Genomic DNA, 22,361 nt, shown 5'->3' with positions numbered 1-22,361 from the left:
CTACTGCTCGCGCGTTACTCTGGTCGAGTCCGAATTAAAGCATCGCCTTGTTTTTTTGTCATTTTAGCTGCTTAGCGCTCCCATCCTTTAATCATTCATTCATATTTTATTCTGTGCGCCCTGGCGCTTGATAGATAAAGCTCTTAGGTGGGTATATTTGGAGGATGGGTGGATCACATGTGGAGGTGCGGAGGCACAGATGAAGAGCCCTTTGAGCTTTTAAGCTGTGCGTTGTAGGTGGGGGAACACGACCACGGCACCCACTCTCGGCTCTTTCGGGCCGGCCTTTAACCTTTTGTCCAGCATCACCGAGGCAGAGCTGTCAAAAAGTGTGTACTCTTTAGCTGCTGCTGCAGGAGTGGGTTTTGCCAGATTGCTGCTACTTCTCTTAGTCCCAGCAGTCACCTGTACTTAACTAATAATTTAGGAGGTGTTCAGTTTAAATGATTTCATCTTCATTTTGTGGAATTGTTTACGGTCACTTTTGATACACAAGCAATGGTGAATTTCATTTTCTTGATGTGTCAGCTATTAATGCATTTAACTGGATGAAAACAGACATTCCCTCAGGGATATTTCATCATCATGATAAACTGAAATACAGTTCAATGGAAATACAGTTTATCCCGTTTCTATAAATTGTATTTTCAACAGTCTCATGACTATCTGTCCAGTCGCTGTTGCAACTTTGCTCAAAGCTACAAATCTCATGATAGTGCTAGAGGAAAAAAATCTGAGCATCACCGCTCAGCAGAATATATTACCTCAGAGTCAAGAACGTCTGTGCCAAATTCTGTGCCAGTTCATCCTCAGTTGAGAACTGCTGAGATATTTCATCGAATAAGTGAGAAGAACGATCCAGCAACGACTAATGTAGCTGAAAAATGATCCGGCTCATTCAAATGCATTTTAATATAACAGTGCACTAAAGCTTATCTTGTTATGAAGATTACAGTATTTAAAATTTGTTTAAAATAACTGAGAGAGCTGTTGATTAAACTGTGTGCTGCACCAACTCATGATTCTACTATTTTGACAACCCAATTTTAGTCAGTTGGCAAGGCTAAATAACAGAAACAATTTTATGTTTAATTCAATTATTCTTAACAGCACCTCAGATTATATCCTCCAGAATGATCATACAGTTTAATCACCACCTTTCTTACACCGCTTCAACATAAACTCCACATTATAAACAGTTAGGAAGGGGGATTTAGTCTGTTAGCCTCACCATTTGCCCCCCAAAGAAGAACAAAAACAACAACTTTTAAATCAGTTGTTCATGTGTAAGAGTAGGACTACGACGTCTGTCAGACAGGTGAGAAGGCATTAGCGCGATATCCTTGGCAACAGCCTGTCTACCCGGTATCCGTGAAGCACCTGTGGCGTGACACCTGTAGCCCCTGCTGTCCGCCCTGCTCAGCTGACTCTTATTTGGCGTCACCTGGCCGTTCATATATAATGGATGTCAGCGGTACCAGCTGTTAACGCCGTGTGGTCATATCATCATTTGATGAGTGATGATTCAATTTGTAGAGAAGGAGAAAGAAAGATATAAAGCAGAGTGAAAAGTATGCTGTTGTTTTATTTCAGGTGTGATTTCACCTGATATTTCACCTGGTTACTCATTTTTTAAGCTCAGATATAAAAATGTCTTAGCTCCTTTATGTGATGCTTATAATGTTTTGTGGCTCTGAATAAAGCCACGAATAACGTGTTATATGCTGTTTGGTCGGATCGTTTGACATAGTTTGAAAATGCAATCCCTTTAGTCAGGATTAGCACCTGGCACAGCGAGAGGCATGTGTCACGTCATATGGACACAGGGCGGGATGATTCGCTCAGAGCAGGCAGGACGCCTATGTGGGGCAAACAATGTTTCGCTTCAATTTCGCCAAACTGTGTCGACTCAGAGTAGGTTCATTTATTTATTTATTTTAACTTGTCAGAATTACTTAATCTGTGTTAAAGATACTAATGGACGTATGAATCAGGCTGAAGCAGGTTCTCGGTGAATGGTGGAGGATGTGGGTCAGATAAAGAAAACTCTGAGTGGAAGCTACAGCTGGGATTGTAGACTTGAACGGCTCCTTAATAGATTCCCGTTTAAATGTTTGTGTTTCTGTCAGCGTAATTTTATTTAATTATTTTTTTTAATTTCTGTTTTCCTTCTCTCTTTCCAGTTGGCTGAGTACCGACAGAGAAAAGCTCACGCCGACTCCCAGAAGAAGCAGAAGAAGAAGAAGAAAAAGAAGCCGGAGGAGGATTCGGAGGGAGATTCGCAGGGAAGAGTGGAGTTCGAATCGGATCCGTCTGCGGGAAGAGAGCAGGTCCCAGGCGGAACAGAAGGAGGAAGAGGAGGAAGAGGAGGAGATGGGTCGCAAGGAGAAAATAAAGACCCACCCACCACAGAGTTTACCTTCACCAAGACACTGAGGAGCGGAGAGACTGTTAAGCATGACCAGACCTACAACATAGAGGTAGACACTCACACTCGTGATAGCCTTTCATATCATTAAATGTCTGAGTAGAAGTCTACTTTGATGCATCATGTTAAAATGGGACCATAGCTGAATAAACTGTACAAGTCAGACATCTGGAACTAAAACTGATGTCAGAATAAAAGTGGTATTAGGAAATATTCTAAAGAAAGTATAGTGATTGAGCATCTGGGATGAGGATATACAGCCGACACGTAACCTGATCTTAGGTCGGTTCATAGGAGTTTATTGTGTTTATTTAGACCATTTTTAAGCAGATTTTGTGCACAAAGTTGAGGAGATGCAAATCTTTAAACCCGGGTTTTAACCTAACTAACATAAAAACAGCCATATAACAAATACTCATACCTTAACTAGACTAAGATCCACAAATATCCATCTGGTCTGGGATCAGTTTCAATATTTGACATCTTGTTTTAATGAAAGAAAATCTTTTTATTTTATTGAAGTAATAATTAAATAATGTCCCCGCTCGCAATGTTTAATTTCTCTTTTAATTCTTTTGTTGAAACCGTATAATATATTAATAAGTTAATCCACTCATCCCCCTCTGTTGCAGATGATAAAGTGCACTAATTAAATGCTCTGGGAGCTTTATGGAAAGATACTTTCCACTGCTGACTTTCATGTTTCCCTGTAAGTGAGTCCCTCTGTGTATGTACCGATGACAGGTGGTGATTCATAAATAACACAAAATTGCACTACATATATAATATTTGTTTCTGTTTTAGTCACTCATTGCAGCCTTTAGGCTCTGCTAACTATGAGCACTCCAGAGAAATGTTTCTATCTATCTCCGACGCTGCACCTGATCTTATTAGTGTTCGGTCCATCTGTTCCTCCTGCTAACACAGAGTCTTTCAGTGTTTCAGGTTCATTTAATGGCCTCATTTTCTTTTTTTTTTAATTGTTAACGTGTACAAGCTGGAGCTTTTTAAAAGAGGCCGTGCACTGAGAGAGCATTCATAGTAATAGATCGGCGTGCAAAAGATCATTGTGTCTGTTGTTTCCTGGGTCTTAATGAGCCCACTGTAGCTGTCATGACAACCGGTCCCACCGGAGGCACAGAGCAGTGATGTAGGAATTTTAGCTCTAAACAGTAAATTAAAATGTTTTTCTTTCAGAGTTTTTAAAAATTAGTTTTTTAATTGAAATGCAGAGAGATGGAGAATTATTTGTTTTGCTTTAATGACTGTCAGTTTCACCAGAACACATATCATAAAACGGAGACTAAAGCCTGAGCTGAGCTATTCTGTACCTCAAGATTTCTGTCAAACATCTAAATACCATTAGAGACATTTAATATTATGTCCAGACTGAATTATATATTAATATTTAAGACTCGAGACAGCATTTTGCAAGTGTCTCAGAAATCTGAATATTCAGCAATTGTGTTGAAAGTACGTACTGGACATTTTAGTCTCTGGTTGCTTAGGTAACCGTCTCGTATATTTCCCATCGCAAACATTTATACGTGAAGCAAATGGCTTTTATTTATAAAGCTCTTTTCTACCCATTAGGACTCAAAGCGCTTTACAGTGACAATGACACATTTACCCACTCGTTCACACACCGATGCCATGCGCTGGGAGAAACTCAGGGGTTCATTGTGTTGCTCAAGGACGATTCGGCATGTGCTCCACGTGCCGGGGATGGAACCGCTCAACCCGCTCAACCCGCTCCACCTGCTTCCTAGAAGCAGATCATAAACATACTGCTACTGTATGGACGGAGCTAACTAAAAGAAAATACCATCAACGCCGCCACTGCTCCATCTGGATTCACCCCACGCTCCAAGCCCGCTTTCAGCATGGTGAATTTGGTGATGGGAACCAAAGTCGAACACAGTGTTTCCTCGTAGTAAACATGTAGGGAACTTCTCTCGCTTCCATTGGCCATCGGGTCGCCTCATGAGATTAGCTTAGGTATTTTCACCTTACATCGCTACGACTGCTAGGAAAGCTTGACAACTAAACAAAACATGTCTTTTTATGGCCGTTGCATATGATAAACAAGCCCTGAAATGTTGGTGTGGTACACTGCTGTTTCAATTTTGCGAAGGAGACGCTTTGTCGTATCGTTTTGTTGTGGAATTTGAAAATTACAAAACCCCTCAAAGGTTTCGGGTGCCGGGGATTTGGCCAAACCTTTAGTTGCATCCTTTGCATAATACATCACAGACAGATAACTTCATCAAGCATGCTATTTGAACGTTAACAACAACGCAGAGGCATGATAGCAACTCGTATCATATTCTCAAATATTACTGCAGCCCTTGCAAAACATGTTTTTTTTGTAGTTTAATAGAAAAGCAAAATTTTCACGTTATTACATGTTATCTGATGTGTGAGCTTTGCTATCATGCACGACCTTTCAACCTCCAATCTATTCTCATATTCTCATGATGATTAGGACATTTTGAACAATTGCGATAAATAAATACTCTTCAGAAAACATTATTCTGCAGAAAATGAGACGATCCAAAGCCGTTTCGGAAAAAAATATGCAGAGCTGAGGGCTCTCGTACATCTTGTTTCCATCATTCAAGCCCTCTCAGTTCCTTTTAATGGGCCGGCGCAGCCACTCTTTCTCTGAACCCACTGTACGGCTGATGCGGCACATGGCCACAAAACTACCCGGTTGCCATGGAAACAGACAATTGCCTTTAAACAGGTTGAGATGTGCCGGGTCTGCGTGGCCAATTCCTGTGGCCTTGCAACAGTTTTCGGCAGACCTCAAGGTTGACTGAACGCATCAATGTTTGTTGTGCAGAGATGTTTTTTTTTTTTTTTTACCTTTGGACTGACTGGCAATCTTTTCTGTCCGACAAGCCGCTGTCTGGACGGAAGCTGTTATGCATCACTAACAAATCAAATGAAACGTGTGCATTTTAAGAGATTGAGCCGCACAGAGCACAATGTGTGAATTAATTATGTCGATAAATTATTTAACCTCTTAAAGTGAAGTGTTGTGACTGTCCTTTTTTTTGAAACAGTCTTTTGTCCTTATCCCGCTCTAAGTGATCACTGGTCCTTGGCCTCAGGTGATGCTGCAGGAGGGGTTGCTGTGGAAACTCGGCAACATCAGTATTTCCCATTCTCACGACTTTCATAAAACATCTGAAAAGGATTTAATTGAAAATACGTGTGTGTTGTTGCCTGGTAGATGTTAGCAAGTAAACAAACAGAACAACAACAAAGCATCTCGTTGTGATTTGACCCTCAGCCTCAACCTGTCGTGCTCAAGAAGGGATGCGACCATATAACCTTTGTGGTTATTCTGGAGAATATTCTAATATTCGTCATAATTTTGCGTAATAAGCATATATGTCCATCCTCTTACTGATGAGAATTTGAAAAATATCCTTTTAAGATAGATTTAAAATATCTGCAATTCATTTTGGATTAATGGTGCATTAAATAGATACTATAATGTGATTAATCGCAATTTTATATTTGAATTGATTGGCAGCCTTACTTATAAAACATGCTATTTTTTTCAAATGACTGCTTTGGCTCACTCTGCTTCAACAGCTGAAACACTGAAAGTCCAAATCAATGAAAGCAAACCTGTCATCTGTCTTCTGCTGTGGCCCCTTTACTGTTTCAATGTATGACCCAGGAATTAACCCTATAATAGACTTTGATAATGGCCGCTGTCATTACCCAGTGGAAGTTAAAAAAGGAGCTTTGTGGCAGAAGTAGGCTCAACCCACATTTAAATAGAAATAGGACAATTGGCAGATATGTGTGTTTGTTATGACTGATGCATTGGAAGACTTCAGGAACTGCACTGACTGTCACGTGTTAGGACATTTCACAACAAAACTGTCTTTTAGTTTGTGATTGGAATAACTTCTTTCCACTGGCTTTCATGTGGCATTGACGCAGTTGTTTTACTTTTTTCTGTTGCAGCCGGAGAGTGAAGTGTCCACCACTGCTGAAGATTATTCCTCAGAGGTGAGATGACCTTTCTTCTGTTTCTTTTTTCTTCCCCTGCTGTCAAAAACACACCGTTGCGGCATTGTGTCATCTCTGATGTGGCTGATTTATGGTCACACCTGTGGCCTACCCAGCCTTTATAAACAGGATGTTTTTGTTGATTTTATTTTTAAATAGATGAAGATTGATTTTTGCTTGTGTCTAATTAACAATCCCGTGCACAATTACTCTTTTTTTTTTTTTGCAAATCATTTAAATGTAGCCTGTTGGCTAGATTGATGGCATTTTCTTCTGATTCTAACTGAAAATGGTACCTGAGACCATTAAGAAGAGTGAAAGGTAGGTGGAACACATTAGCGAGTGATTGCCATTGCTACTGAGTCAGACCATTTAAAAGGTAATTACATTATCATGTGGTGAAAAGGTTTGTCTGGATAAATCAGTTTTCCTCTTCTTACATCGCGGCCTTGCTAGATGCTCCACACTTTCTCAGAAAATAAGTGGAGAAAAAAAAGTGACGCAGCTGCTGTCGCCTGCAGTGAAAATCATTTGAACATTTGTGCTTTTCTGTACCTTTCTTACAGATTCTCTGCTGTTTTGTTACTTCTTGTTACTTTACACAAAATATTAATGCTTAATTAATATTATAATTAAAAACAACCTTCATAGACGAGACTATGTTTCAAATTAAGACTCGGGCAAAGATGATTTTGGAAATTATTAATGGAGTTCCCAGATCTTAATGTTTGACTGAGAGCGTTGTGAATTAACAGGTAAATGGGTGCCACGATGAGCTGACAGAAAACCTAATGATGTCTTCGAAGGATTTTATCTGGGTACAGTAATCCGATCAAGCAGTTCTTCCGGCTCTGCTTTGGCTTTGCTAACAAACCCACTGGCTGCTGGACTCTCAGCGTGCTTACCGTTTTAGTCTTCTGCAAGATTCTCTGTAACCCACTAACCAAGCTTGTTTTACGCTGTACTTAAATGACTGCATACTTACACACACACACTGTATATGTAAGGTGTTTGAAACTTGTGCCGTGGGGATGAGAGGAAAAACCTTAGAAAAAGCACAAATGGGGGAGTAGTTTAGGATTGGACAGGACTCGGTGACATTTTAGAGGTGTAAATTATCTCTGAAAGCTGCGGGAGAATGGAGTGAGCGAGGGTGGATGATGAGAGGACGGGAGATGCTGCACAAAGAGCTTTAGATTTGCGAACAGAGGAGACAGAAACCGGGGCGAGATGCCGATCGATTGCAGCTTCGATAGAGAAGAGAACATAACCAGAAACGTGGTTGAAGCAGAACCAGAATTATAGAGGGATGCTTGAGTCAAAGATCATTTCTTAGGTCCTAAGTTTGCTAGAAATGTTTCAGTGCTGTGCTTAGTTTTATCAGAGTGGTACAAAAACAACATTTTGCTTCCTCCATGTGAAATTAAACTCATGCCTGAACGTTGCTTACTCTCTAATTAAGTGAGGTACCAGTGTGATTTAAATCTCTTTTGATTTATGCTCCCATAAACCCTATTAATTATTTTCTCAATTAAAAGGATTCAAGTCTTATGTCTTTATGAGAATATATTTGATGTGACAGGTAGATATGTTGGTGGGTAGATAGAATGTATAAAACGTATAAATAAAATATTCAGTATACTAGAATATATATTGTTAGCCTCATAGCATAATTACCCAAGTCATTTTTTGTCCGCTGTTATAAAAAGTATATGAGTATGTGTACGAAACTATACAGGATATATAAATACTGTATAAAATACTGTATAAGATATGCATCAGATGTGTTCACTGATGGAGGGAAATTGTAATGAGTTTTAATAATGAGTAAGGATATTCAGATCTTTGCGACTTTGCAAATGTAGTTCGTTCAGGCACTTTTCTGGATTATAATACTAGTTGAGAGTTCTTAAATTAGGGAGAGCATCTGCAATCATGTGAACAATATTTAATTTAGACCCAAGTTGTGAAAATGTATAGCTGAAAAATAAAAAAATATATATTTTATTCTAGTCATTAGAGACTTTGCCTTCAATTTCCTGTTAATTGCTTTGAAAATCAACACAGAAAACAACGTTTGTCTAAGAAGGAGCTGAACTTCGCTAAAATCTACTATCTGCTATTATATCTACTATTAGGTCTTATTAACTCTTTAATTTAGAAAAGCTTTTTCACTGTGTACTGTGAAGACTTATCTGTGAAACCGTCTTCAGCATCTGTCTGCGTTTGGAAGATCATTTTTTCATTTTAAAACGAGAGCAGTTGATAACGTTAACATATTTACTGCACCTTGTTTTCATGTAACTCTTGGCTCTTCTAACTAAAGCCTGTTGCTCTTTGGTGCTAAGCTTGGTCCTGAAACCTCGCCTTCTCTTCCTTACCAACATCCTGTAAATGCTATGTTAGCTCTTACTGGTGTTTTACTGCTCAGGAGGAAGTTGACACTCTGCAAAAGGTGGCAAAGGGAGGCACGACGCAGGATATGGAGGACGCGCTCGCGGCCAAGACCCAGGCAGTGGAGGAACTGAGTCGAGAGCTTGAGGAGGTCAGATCTGCCTTTGGTTCAGAAGGAGTACAGCAGGTAAATGTCTTTGAGTTTTTGGGTTTCTTTCTCTAACCTGAAGGCTCTTGAAGTTTTTTTTTTTTATTCCTACATTTAACAGTTTGCTGCTGTTCTATCATATATATATATATATATACACAGTATATATGTACATGTGTATTTTCTTTACTGCTGTTTTTAAATTCATCTTTGGAAAATTTCTCTTCCTCCTCTCTATACTCGGTTAAATCTTGATTTTACTGCTTGAGCTGTAGACAGTGGAGGGTTTTTGACTTAATTCCATTTTACATTTATAGCTGCAGGATTTTGAAGCAGCTCTGAAGCAGCGAGATGGCATCATCACTCAGCTCACATCCAACCTTCAGCAGGCTCGCGAAGAGAAAGACGAGATCATGAAAGAGTTCCTCGCTCTGACGGAACAAAGCCAAAACCTACATATTCAGTTCCAGCAGGTGGAGATGTTTTTTTTAAGCTGAAATGTTTTATGTATTCAGTCTGTTTGTGCTGCTACTTGTTATTCAGGTGTCCGGTTGGCTGTGTTTTTCTTTTTGTGTTTCTGTTTTCTGACTATCTTCTGTTCTGACTGGCAATAACAGCTGCAGGCAGGCGAGACGCTGAGGAATACCAGCCACAGCAGCACGGCGGCAGATCTTCTGCAGGCCAGGCAGCAGATTGTTCAGTACCAACAACAGCTGGAGGAGATGAACGTTGAGTTTAGAAAACACCAGGAGAAGAACAGTGAACAGCTGGAGTTCATTGGCCAGCTCCAGCAGAAGCTCAGTGACATGGAGATGGTGAGAACTTGGCTTGTGTGTATTTGTCACAAATAAACAGTATTTTAGACATTTGTTCTGTTTGGTTTTAGTGGTTGCACCATCTCTCAGTGTTTGTATTTCTAAGATGTGATTGTCCTTGTAGTCAGGGAGAAGATCAGAAGAATCATTTACACAAAGGATGAACGAGAAGGACCTGCTGATCGCCGAACGAGAAAAAGTTGTTCTGAGCCAGGAGCAGTCGCTGACAGAGTTAAGAACTGCAGAGGAGTCCTTTGCACAAACGCTGAAAGAAAAAAATCTGTTAATTTCAGAGCAAACTGCAATAATCACAGAACACGAGCGGTCATTGAACCTGCTCAGAGAGGAACTCGCTAATGTGGGAAGGACTACAGATGAGAATATTAAGCCTGATGAGAAAGACCTCATCATAGCAGAGCAAGAGAGAGTCCTTTCAGAACGCGAATGCTCCCTTACGCAGCTCGAGGATGAGCTGGAGTCCTCTGAGAAACGCCTGCACGACCTCCAACAGCGAATGGCTGCAAAGGAATCCGAGCTTGAACGATGTCTGGACGAGTTGGAAAGCACTAAGACTGACTTAGAGAGTTGTAAAAGTGAAATAGAGACTTGTAAATTACAAATGGAGAACGAGCGAGTGGAGTTAGAAAGCTGTAAGACTGAACTTGCGGCCTCCAGACAGAAAGAGCGAATGTCTTCTAATGAGATCATGCAGCTCATGGGAACAGTAGAAAACCTGCAGAAGCGTTATCACCAAGGCAGCCTGTCTGAGAGTGACACCGTCCAAAAAATGCAGGAAGAGACTCTTAGGAAGCTCGAACTTCTCAGGGCAGAGCTGGATGAGATGTACGGCCAGCAGATAGTCCAGATGAAGCAGGAGATTAATTTGCAGCATGCGGCGAGAGTACAGCAAATGACTGAGCAACATCATGCTGAACTTGAGCTTCTAAAAAAAGAATTGTCTCAGAGCTCCACTAGTAGCACTGTTGAGGTAGAAACTCTTAATGCTAAGATTTGGGAGCTTCAGGAAACGTTAGAGCGGTCTCAAGCAGTGCACGACGAAGCCAGGCAAGAGCTTAGCCAACTTGCTCAAGAGAAGATCAGCCTGCAGGCAAAGGTCGAAGATCTTCTTCAAGATCTCCATTTAGCTAAAGAAAAAGCGGAGCAGGTCTCCCACAGTCTCATCACTCAGGAAAGCAAACGAGATGAACTGCAGCGGCTCCAGGAGACCATTGACAATCTGAAGAGCGAGCTGTCTGCCACTCAGGAAGCTGCGCAAGAAGCCGAAACGAAGCACGAATCTGAGATAACGAATTACAAAATCAAGCTGGAGATGCTGGAGAGGGAGAAAGATGCCGTGCTCGACCGCATGGCGGAGTCACAGGAGGCAGAGTTGGAACGACTGAGGACTCAACTTCTGTTTAGCCACGAGGAAGAGCTCACACTCCTTAGGGAGGAACTGCAAAGGGAAAGCTTTCTGAACACAGAAAACCTTCTCAACGAAGCTGCTATCAAACATCAGAAAGCGTTGGATGAGGTGCGCTTTGGTTATCAAGAAGAACTGCATTTGTTGCAAAGAGAGAAGGTCAGTTTTGCCACAGAGCGAGATGAACTCTTGCACCAAATTCTTGGACTTCAAGAGGATCTGAAGCTGGCTTTGCACAGCTCTAGAGCAGACGAGCTAGTCCAGCAGCTCCAAGATCTTCAGGTGGAGCTCGAAGAACTGAGAAAGGGCGGAGATGAGCGCGCTAGAATGGAGAATGAGATTCAGACGTTACTGAAAAAGACAGAGGTGCTTGAAAACCAGACGAAAGAGAAAGAACAGAGTTGGGAGAACAGGCTGAAGGAGAATGAACTGGCAAAGGAGACACTGGTCCAGTCTAATAACGCTTTGAAGGAGGAGTTGGACTCCAAAAATATGAAAATTGAGACACTCACAGTAGAGAACAATCAAATACAGCAACAAGTAGTTGAGCTTAGTGAAGAAATTGAGAAACAGAGGACTACTTTCTCTTTCGCTGAAAAGAATTTTGAGGTGAACTATCAGGAGCTCAAGGAAGAGTACACGTGTCTCGTTGAGGCAAAGACGCAGTTAGAGGAGAGGACTCTGAAGGAGACACTTGAATTTGAGGCGAAAATTTCCAGCCTTCAGTCACAGATCCGAGAGCTGGAGGAGTGCAGCAGAGACAATAAAATGGATGGCACAGATACAGGCGGCAAAACTGTGGTAGAAAAGGATTCTACAGAGCTAATGGAGAAACTTAATGTTACCTTGAGCGAGAAGAATAGCCTTGCCAGAAGGCTTTCTGAAGTTACAGAGCAATTGATGTTTACAGAGAGCAAAGTGGGACAGCTGGAGCAAGACCTGATGAAAGCGAGACAAGAAAACGCAAAGGTCATCGCCCAAAATGAAAGCCTGGGGAAGGAACTGGAAAAGAAGCAAGAGATTATGAGAGAGCAGATGAGAGGGCAGGATTCCCAGAGAAAATCTAAGCTACAGGAAGAAGAGAAAGCTGTTGAGCCAGTTTGTTCATTGGAGGATCATCACCTTCAGATTCAATCTCTGCAAGAGGAGATAAAGACTCTCCAGTCCCTCTTACGGACAGCCGAAGCTGAGAGAGACGGCGTCGGGCAGACTCTGGAGCTCCAGAGGCTTTCGCAGACTCCATCTCCAGCGGCAGCGCGGTCTTCGTGGGAGGGACCTGTTGAAGGACGATCCTCCCCGCTCAAGTCCACAGCCTCAGGGTCAAGCAGGCGCAAGAGACGGCAGAGGTCGAAGCAGGAGCGGAAAGTGGGCACCCCTCTTTCTGGCAGCAGAGAAGAAAGGCAGAGGGAGGAGGAGGAAGAGGCACTGGCGGAGGAAGAGGGAGCTAAAAGTGCTGCAGACGAGGAGATGCAGCCTCAGATGGAGAGCCAGGTTATGTCATGTTCACAAGAGAGGGCCGGTAAGGAGGACTCCACTGACGGGTACCAGGGAGACAGAGGCAGGGACCACATCAACAAAGGGGTAAGCTCTCACATGTATCTGCTGCAACACACTTCACTGAGACGACCGCGCTTGCCTTTTCTCTCTGCCTTTTTTAAGTCTGACTGAATTACGTGTTTGATTGAATGATTAAAGGGGCTTTTTCAAAAACTGTGCACGTCAGAAGAAAGCGCAGCTGAAATTGCACGATCACGTCCACAATTAATGCGGAGATATGTTGCATTGTTATTAGCTTTATTAAGAAGAAATATGTGTGGACTGCATTCGTAGCTAGATCAGGCTGTAGTATTGAAAAGAACACGAGACTGAGGCATTTCAGCACTGACATGTTTTCTCTCTAGTGACTAACGGTCATGATTGCAAATTGCCTGAGTGTCTGCAGGCTTGCTCCGAAAGGTAGCACTGAGCAGCCGAGTCAAACGGCTGCGTTAAAAGGATATTTTATTTTATTTTTAAGTTTATGCGGGTCATTCGGCGTGCGGATATATAGTGGGAGGAGTGATGTAAAAGGGGGGAAATGCACACACACACATCACAGCATGCAACATTAAAGTGTCAAGACTCCATCGATATTCTGCTCATTCCTACTTTTAAAGGGGCACTATGCAATATTTATACTCTGCTTTCATTTTGATGCTGCTCGTCCTCAAAGTGAATGTAATGTTAAAGTAACAAAATAGAAAGCAACCAGTCTTCTGACAGCTTTGAATCATTGCCGTTGTGTAGAAACGTGTACATTCTAGTTTCTTTCCGTCCTGCAGGGAGTGAAGGGTTTGAGGTGAGAAGCCATTTTAACCCGGTCACTTCTGTGTCTGTGTCACTTCAAGCTGTGTCACAAATACACAAGGCAAAAAAAAGTATCATGTACGGTGTCTCGTCTGCCATTTCACATCCGTGGTTCATATTGTTTGTCACCTCCTGGGTTGGAAAACCGCTACTGAATCATTTTTTTATTTATTTATTTTTGACGCAGAATCACCCAACATCTGCTTTTGATGCTAAGTGGCTTTGAAAAGTTTTATTTTATTTAATATTCATTTAATTTTCAGTGTAAGACCTTTATGCAACATTTATGCATACAAAACCTTTTCCTAATGAGGTTCTGTGTATAGTTATTATCATTTATAAAGCTACATGCCAGAGTGCAAAAAGCAAATCATTTTCAAAGTTTATATCTGCAGTTGCACGCTGCTCCCTCTCAGGAAGTGATCCATAATGGTGCATCTTATAATTCATCGTCTTATTTGTCTGCATTTTGTACTGGGGGAAATGTTTGAACAAAAAAAACTACAGTGTTTTTCTTCTTCTTGCTTGTTTAGGTGAGCAGGCATGGGACGGGCGGCCATATGGAGCACGCCGTGTGTCGGAGAGCAGCAGAAGAAGAAAAAGGAGGAGGAGAGACTGCTGAGCATGTAAATGTCATTTAAAACTCACATCCTGCCCTTTTGGTGTTTGAGTTGCTTTGATACGCCACACAGCGTGGAGTAAAGGTCGATGAATAGGTGATCACACAGCCCTGGTACAACGGACCTTTTGCAAGAATATTCTGCCATTCGTATCCTATAACTTTGATCTTTTGCACTGTCACATTTCCGTGTAAGGCTGCTGTCATCTTGTAGAGTAAAATGAAGGATTTAACTGAGTCACGCAGTCATAAATTAAAAGACAACTAATCTGGTCTGAATACAATTCTGAAATTAAAAAGTGTTATCAGAGCAGAGTCTTAACTGTGACAGAAATGAAGAGGGAGTCGTATGATGGGGTCCTTCATGTCAGGGTGCAGCTGTGGAGGATCCTTGACAGCTCCCCGGGGCAGCTGCTGCTGAAGAGAGACATTTCTTAGCAACTACCGCTGTGCCAAAATATGTCGATGTAATATAAATAAGCCTCTTGGTTAATTGGCTTATGGAATATAATACTAGCTTTGCATTAAGTATATTTAATTAATATAATTTGTTCGTACTGATTTTGAAGTTATACCGCGCTCCAGCTGTGTGGAGACAGACAGGGTAGGTGTGCATGCACTCAGTTGCCAGTTCATTAGGTACTCTAGTGAAAAGAAATGCATTCTCTAATATAACAGTCCTGCGCTAAATATTAGCTTCATGAAGGTTGTGGTATTCAGCATTCAGAGTGTTTTCATTCTGAAGGCTGTGTTGAATTGTGTTGTGTTGAAATTACACGTGTTTCTATTATTTTGACAACCCCATTTTAGTCAGTGGGCTAGGCGAAATAACAGAAACACGTTTGCATTTAATTAAACACAGTTTAACAGCAGCACTGTTCTTCCTAATAGTCAGGAAAGAGGATTTAGTGCAGGACTATTACATTAAAATGCATTCATTTCCACTGGTGTGCCTAATGTTTTGGCAAGTGAGTGAAAGTTTTACTGCAGGTATGCATAGTTTGTAGGGCGTGGCACGTTCAGTGACTGCAGTAATGTAGAACGTTTCTCTCTTTTCTCTATTTTCTCTGTATTTGATTGGACACAACACATTGAACACCAACTCACGAATACGTTGCAGGTTTACCACAGAAAAAAATCCCATTTCTTAAACAGACTATGTCCCCAAACACTTTCCTTTTTTCTTTTTTTTCTTTTTATAAAATGCCTTTGCAGAAGTCCTATCAAATCACAGGCGGCTCCAGTGCTGTGATTCAAATCAATGCAGTAATGTACAATTTCGTTCCTGTCGAAATTTGTTAGCGCTGCAGTTGAGAAACAGTTTCAATAACCTCAGTGTGTGCCGACTCATTGTTATAAGGCTGTTATTTCCTATTTACAGTTTTGAATAGGCGCGAGTAAAAAAATGTCAGTTTTTGAAGGAGATGGGGGGCGTTTTCAGATTCACTCCGGCCTGGTGATGAGGACAAAGAGACGTATTGTGTTTCATTATTCTCCCGAGTGTCTGTTATTCACGCAGCTCAAGGTTTTCATTTTGGCCTCATAGTTGTGGAGCCGCTACTTATTGAATTTGGCGATGGTTGTTGAAAAATGTACCCCAGGGTGAAGTCACTTGCCTTTTACAATTCTGCATGTGAGCGAGTAGCGTGGGTTTTGTAGATTCTGGTAATTTCCTGGGGGTTATATATTTCTTATAAGCTTTAATCATTTTTAATCACAGAAATAATTCAGCTTTTGTTGTGTCAAGCCGCAGCACATCATAGCGCTGCTGCCATGCGTTTGTTAAGCACCGGCCGTCTCTCATCTGCATGTTTTAAGCAGCGGCGTCTGAGCTCTGAAAGGAGCCTCTGTCAGATGTGGCGATCGTGTCATAACAAAGAGTTTTAAATGCGGCCTAATTAAAATGGAGGGTGCACTTTCAAGCATCAGACATCAAAGCTAACACAATTTCATAATTGTGTAACCCTAACAAATTTGTGCTAATGCATAATTAGAGAAGGAAGCCTGACCGTGTGCCTTTTGTGCTCTGTTACAGAAGTGATAATAGCCGACCTCTAATCCTGAACACAGATGGGCTTCGGCTCTCTCGTAGAAATAGGAATAGTATTATTTAATCATGTATCTTCTCTGATTAGCAATTGGATGCACCATGCTACGTGATTTAATTTGTGGTCAATTATTAGTGATATCACACTTTTCAAAGTCATAGAAAATCACTTTACACATATTATGTAATTATGTATGTTAATATATGTTATATTACATATATATATACTGTACATATGGAAAAGCATGTTTCCCTGTGGATTATCCTTTCCTGTATTGATCCTATCATATGTTCTTCTTCTGTTAAGGGTGAGTGCAGGTTGCAGATGGAGGCCCAGCGCATTAGCCTGTCTCAAATCCACGCCGCCCAGCTGGAGCTGCTGCAGGAGGAGACGGATGCCCGCACGCACACTCTGGAGCTGAAACTGCAGGACCTGAAAGACGGCAACGGCCAGGGTGAGCGATCTCCTACTGCGCGTTTATCAGGAGGGCGTGAGAGACACTTATACAGAGCAGTAATCTATTATCCGTTTCCAATTTGCGCTTGACTTTCCTCAGATGAACGACAAATCTCCAGATACCAAAGCATGATGCAAGCCGTGTCAGAGGAATGCAGCGCGATCATTCTGGTAATTACTGATGAAAAATGTCATAGTTTATTCATTTATCTTTGGGGCACATTTACAAAGCATTCAACCTGCTCTCTGTGCACTCTGTTTCAGTCTTTTCGAAAGATGTTCGGTGAAGGGTTTTTGGAGAGTGTGGACGTAGACCGCCGGCCGCTGATTTCGGAGGAAAGACCAGAAACTAGTGAATCCACCTCAGTTGTCCTCGAGGCCAGAGGTACGCTTTGAACTGAACACTGAAATACATAGTATTTCGTATAAAACTAAATCTAACCTCTCCATCTGTTTTCTTCTCTGTCTAACTGTAGCACTGTACAGAGATCTTCAGCAGGTGAAGGAGACGATTGAGCAGGAACATCATCGACTTTCACAGCTCCAGGTTTTGCTGAGAGCTGATGGCGACAAGGTAAAAAAACAAAAAAAAAATCCAGATCTGTACACGTAGGCTGTTCTCCAGTCTCACAATGAATGTTCACACTAGAAACGTTTAAAAATACTTGATTTTTGAGACTCTTCTTAATTGTGAATTTCAAGAAAACAACACTTTGTGGAAATTTGGGCGCAGTTGGTTTAAAGTAGGACATCAAAGTCAGACGCCACCATTTATCTCTTGGTGTTTGGTGCAGTAAGGATTATAAGAAATAATACAAAGTCTATGAAGACAAAAAGTCAGATCTTAAATGCATTGTGGATGAACCTGCAAAAAGAGCCAGGAGGTGTACAAATGTTTAGTATTAAGTAGAAAGTAGAATCTGATGTCCAGGAAAAGCGTATTAATGCAAAGCATAGGCAGTGGGTCATGTTTTTGACTTCACGTTAATGTAACGTTCATCGACTTATGGTGGTGGATAAGAGTCAGGGTGTGTATGTGTGTGTGTGTGTGTGTATTTGAGTTCTATCTCTAACAAATCTGTTGATTTCCAAGATTACTGAACTGCAGACGGCGTACGATGAACTGAAAAGCCGCAGTGAGAAGGAGATCTCTGACCTACGTGTGCAGGTTGCCACCTTCAGCCCCTCGACAATCACAGGTAAATCTGGAGTTCTCCTCTCTCTGATGGAAAGATTAACAGGAAAATATCTGAAGCATTTATGTCAGAGTTAAAGCAAGGAAGTGTTTGGTAATATGTCTTTTATTTGACATGTCATAAACACTTTAAACTGGAGTATTTTCTGCATGATTCAGAGAAACGTTTCTCAGTTAACTTTTGCACATTGAAAAATGAGATTTTAGAGATTTTAATCTCAGATGCTGTCAGGTTCGTCATATTGAATTGCACTTTTCGCCTCTGTGTGGGTTAGATCCGGACGAGCAGGCCGGAGCATCTGCCTCCCTTGCGGTGGAGGTACAGAGGCTGAAGGCTGAGGCCCAGGAGAAGCAGCTGCAGCTGGAGGAGAGTCACAGGCAAGAGATGGAGCGTCTCAGAGCCCACTACCAGTGTCAGGCCACGGAGACGGAGGAGCGATACGCCACCGAGCTCTTCATGCTGCAGCAGCGTCTGCAGGAGGTCACGGGGACTCAGACCTATTACAGGTGACACATGAAAGCATGACACTAGGCATGTTGGCAAATATGTTTGAAGAGAAGCCTTTACTCATTAAGGAAACATACAAATAGGATTTTTATAGGTGGAGATATTTTCTTACGCTAGACTCCTCGCTTCTTGTTGATGTTTTAAAACTCCTGTCAGATGTTTGTGAAGACGCACAACAAAAGAGAAGTGTACCTTGAAACTTGCTTCAGAATAGCTTTTCATCTCTGAAATAGAAATTCAAGAAATGGCTTTGCATCTCTTGAGGAACACTGTCACTGCATTCGTTTAATCTCTGGCTGAGTGTCTTGCACAATTCTCTCCCAATAATTTACATTTAATCAAAGAAAAACCTCAAACAAGTTGTGAGCAGACTGAGCTACATGACTGACGGTACTAAAGATATCTTCTAATAGAGGCTGGTTTCCACTTCCCGTGTAGCACGTGGAAGAAACCCGACCCAGATCAGTTGACGACGTCGCCTTAGCTAATGAAATATTCACTCAGATGGTTTCATTCCTTTTGTTAGCCCACTAACCTGTAAAAGTACCGTTTCAGCTTTTGGAGAGAAGCGAGGACTATGAATGAATGTGACACGAGTCATTCATTTTGGTTAACTTATGGCTCACAAATGTTAATGGAAAAAATATTATGTACATTTCAAGTGTTGTGTGACCGTACTATACAGAATAATCAGCCACATCGCCGACATAGCGGTTGTTTATGAGCATAAAGCAAACTTTTTATAATGATTCATCTTATCCCCGTGGCTAAAGAGAAGAGTCATACTCTTTATTTTAGCACTGCGGTGCTGCTGCCCTCCTCTGTTTGATTTTGTAAATGTAAAATCTTTAAAACCATGAAAAAGAAGTGTGAAATACATTCACATCTTTTATGTGCAGATAATTCAAGATGTACACTTTTTTCCCATGGTGGCAGGACACACTTCCTCTTACAAATTTGCAAATTACCGAGAGTCAATGGATTAAAAATACAAACTGAACACAGCTGTTATAGTGGAAATTATTTATTTCCAGACATAAAAAAATTAATCCATTAATCTAGAATATTTTCTGCAGATAAATTGATAATTAGTTGTGCTACTTCGGTTGCTGTTGCCTCTTTTGCAATTGATAGACCATTTTCTCTAATAAGGGAGGGTATTATACAGAATATATTATCTATAAGAAACAAACTCCACATATTGATAAAACAGGTGTAGAAAGCCAGAAAGATATTGTAGCAGGTCTAGATTATAAAATCTGACTTGTATACTCAGACCTGAAATGCATGTCAGTCTAACTATCAACGATCATTTAAAGTGTTGATATTGCTGCAGAATATGCCTATGTGGTTAATAATATTAGAAATAGTTGTCCCTCTAAGCTGTTTCATGATCCTCGTTGAATTAAAATGATAATTCTTGCAGCTATTAAACTTGTTTTAGGTTGTACACGATAAATATATAATTGTTTTTGTCTTTCAGCCTGTCTAGTGTTCCAGAGTCCAGCTCCGAGAGGAAAGAGGAGCACACAGAGGAACTAAAGGTTTGACTGGCTCCTTTAAAATCTTCCCATGTCACACACACAAACACACACACACCGCATCTTACCGCGAGCTGAATCGTGCACATGCATTAAGATGCTATGACAGTGAAGGCGCAAGGGAGGGAGCAGTTGCAGCCTCGAGGCGAAAAAGTGCCCTAAATCCACAACCTAGCTCCAGAAGCAGCATCATCAGTGGAACTATATCCAACGATTAAAAGGACTGGACGTTGCATAACGTTTAGCCAAGCGGACGTACTCTGGTCTTGGCGGCTGCATGAAAGGAGGATTGTGTCTCGCGCTCCATTTAAGCCACCTCTCGCACTCATCTCTCCAACTTCTATCCTTCCTTAGAGTGTCGCCTTCTACAACGTGAAAACTGCACAGCTCATGTGTTGAGGCTCTTACAGTCTCATGCAGATACCAGAGAGGAAGATACGAGAATAGAAGAGGGACAGAAGAGAGAGACAAACAAAACATGTTCCTCTTAAAAAACGTTGTATGTTTTGGTTTCATATCTTTGGCTTGAGGCGAGTGGTACCAAAGAGGCTGAAGGACCGTGAAATGGACAAAACGGGGATTCATCACAAGACACAGTGGTAGTGTTAGTGGAAAATGTAATGTAATGCAAGACCCTTCTTTATCTTTTTATCATTACTGGCAGACGGAGAGAACAAAAAGGTGTATTTACTGATGGTCAAAGGGGTGGGTGGGGTTTAGAGAGGACCCGTTTATTTTAGGAACAGTCTTGAGGAACTTTTAATGACCAAATCCAAATATTTTCTCAATTTAATACACTTCAGCATCTTACTAATTTCCTAACTTTTCTGTTGTCTCTTCTCAGGATGTGAGTGAGGAGGAGTTGTCAGAGGGAGGTGGGGAGTTGGGCTGGTCTGCCAGGTCTCCCGGCCTAACGGCACAGCTGCAGGCTCTGAGGAAAGCTCTCTACCACAAGTACGTCCAAGAAGTCGCCGCTCTCAAAGAGCAGCACAGCAACGAGCTGAGGAGACTGAGAGAAGAAAGGGAGCACGAGAGGATAAGAGAGGAGCGTCGGGATCTCAACGGCATCAACGGCGCTGGAAGCTCCACCGAGAGCCTCGGGATCACCGGCCAGGTCCTCGTGGAAGAGAAGCAGCACTGGGAGAGAGTGGAGGAGGAAGTTGCCAAGGTATGTGGCCAATCTTTTAGTGTTTGGATACAAATATTTAGGCAGCAACATCGGACAGGATGCAGTTTCAGCTTTTTATTGCCCCAAACTGCCTAAAACGCTGCATTTTAATATACACTTTTGCTGTTTTTCTTACCCTGTTAATAATAGACTAAATATCTTTTAGTTATGGAGTAGAAAGCAGTGACTCTATAACCCTCTATATGCAAATTACCAGCAGAATAATCAGAATAAATAAGTGTTTTATTCTTCTCTGGATGTAATTAATGAGCAGACACGAACAGAAAAGAAGATCCAGTCAAACATTTTATCAACGCTGAAACACAATCCTGAGGAAAGACTTGTGTTTTCTGACAGGCTATAGTTCAGATGTCCATCGAGTTCGCGCAGCAGTCGGAGCTGGCTCGGATCAACAAACGAGCCGGCCAGACGAACACCTCCATGCAGACCCAGTCTGACGAAGGGGAGGTGGAGGACAAGGAGGCAGAGGAGGCAGAGGAGCGGACTCCCAGAGCTTCCCCTGCAACAGGCGCCTGGCTGGAGGAGGTGGAGAGGGAGAGGCTGGAAAGGGAGCTGGAAGAGAGAAATGCTGAGATCAGGAAGTTAAAGGAGGAGCTGCAGAAAACTGAATCGGGACCTGATCAGGTCAGTGTCGATTACTGAACCATTCGCACCCTAATGTGTTGCTCCACTCTCGACCACAGGTTTATTAATCCCATCTCACAGACCTCACAGTTGCTGTGTCATTAATTTTCAGATGCACTGTGTCGCAATGCAGGTGCTGCATCGGTTGGATCGAGTCTGCTGTATATACTGTTTTATTTATTGTGTATGCTTTAAATTTAACATTATTTTTTGCCGTTCTTTGACTCATTTCGTCCCTGAATCAAGTCCAAGTTTATTTGTCAAGGTTAAAGCAGTTTTGCTACATTAATTTATAACCTGCACCGATCCCTATTTATAGAAGTCCGTGCAGCTGTTAGTTAATCAAAAGGCTAAACAGTAATTGGAGTCATCAAATAAATACCTGCATGTCTTTCAACTGCACCTTTAATCCGTAAACCCGCACAGGAACATGTGAGACCATGTGCACGCACACCTCTAACACTCCTTGTTCAGAAAGGAAAGGATCATCTTTATTCTTTTTTATACAATGAACTCATGACAATAGCCTTTATTAGTAAATGACTTGCAGGCATGCTTTGAATAGTTCCACACAATCCCAACCACTTCTAGAGGA

The 22,361-nt window shown here is 41.7% G+C and overlaps 1 protein-coding gene across 3 annotated transcripts in view; it reads left to right on the top strand.

The window, feature by feature from the left end:
- Positions 1-22,361, top strand: part of akap9 (A kinase (PRKA) anchor protein 9) — a 58,726-nt gene that overhangs the window by 5,413 nt on the left and 30,952 nt on the right. For 2 of the 3 annotated variants that reach the window (XM_084563749.1, XM_084563748.1), the window contains exons 2-18: positions 2,184-2,480; positions 6,416-6,460; positions 7,216-7,278; positions 8,892-9,041; positions 9,320-9,475; positions 9,620-9,817; positions 9,942-12,821; positions 14,120-14,212; positions 16,560-16,707; positions 16,810-16,880; positions 16,974-17,094; positions 17,186-17,283; positions 17,803-17,908; positions 18,180-18,411; positions 19,896-19,956; positions 20,798-21,121; positions 21,479-21,766. In XM_084563749.1, coding sequence (XP_084419875.1) covers positions 2,184-2,480; positions 6,416-6,460; positions 7,216-7,278; positions 8,892-9,041; positions 9,320-9,475; positions 9,620-9,817; positions 9,942-12,821; positions 14,120-14,212; positions 16,560-16,707; positions 16,810-16,880; positions 16,974-17,094; positions 17,186-17,283; positions 17,803-17,908; positions 18,180-18,411; positions 19,896-19,956; positions 20,798-21,121; positions 21,479-21,766 — 5,331 coding nt within the window. Of the gene's footprint in view, positions 1-2,183; positions 2,481-6,415; positions 6,461-7,215; positions 7,279-8,891; positions 9,042-9,319; positions 9,476-9,619; positions 9,818-9,941; positions 12,822-14,119; positions 14,213-16,559; positions 16,708-16,809; positions 16,881-16,973; positions 17,095-17,185; positions 17,284-17,802; positions 17,909-18,179; positions 18,412-19,895; positions 19,957-20,797; positions 21,122-21,478; positions 21,767-22,361 lie in introns of those variants that run through there. The other variant, XM_084563750.1, reaches the window with a different exon arrangement.

Source organism: Chelon labrosus (assembly GCF_963514085.1).
Source record: "Chelon labrosus genome assembly, chromosome: 16".
Taxonomy (NCBI): Eukaryota; Metazoa; Chordata; class Actinopteri; order Mugiliformes; family Mugilidae; genus Chelon; species Chelon labrosus.
Note: the sequence above shows the minus strand (reverse complement) of the source record. Positions and strands in the feature narration are given on the sequence as shown.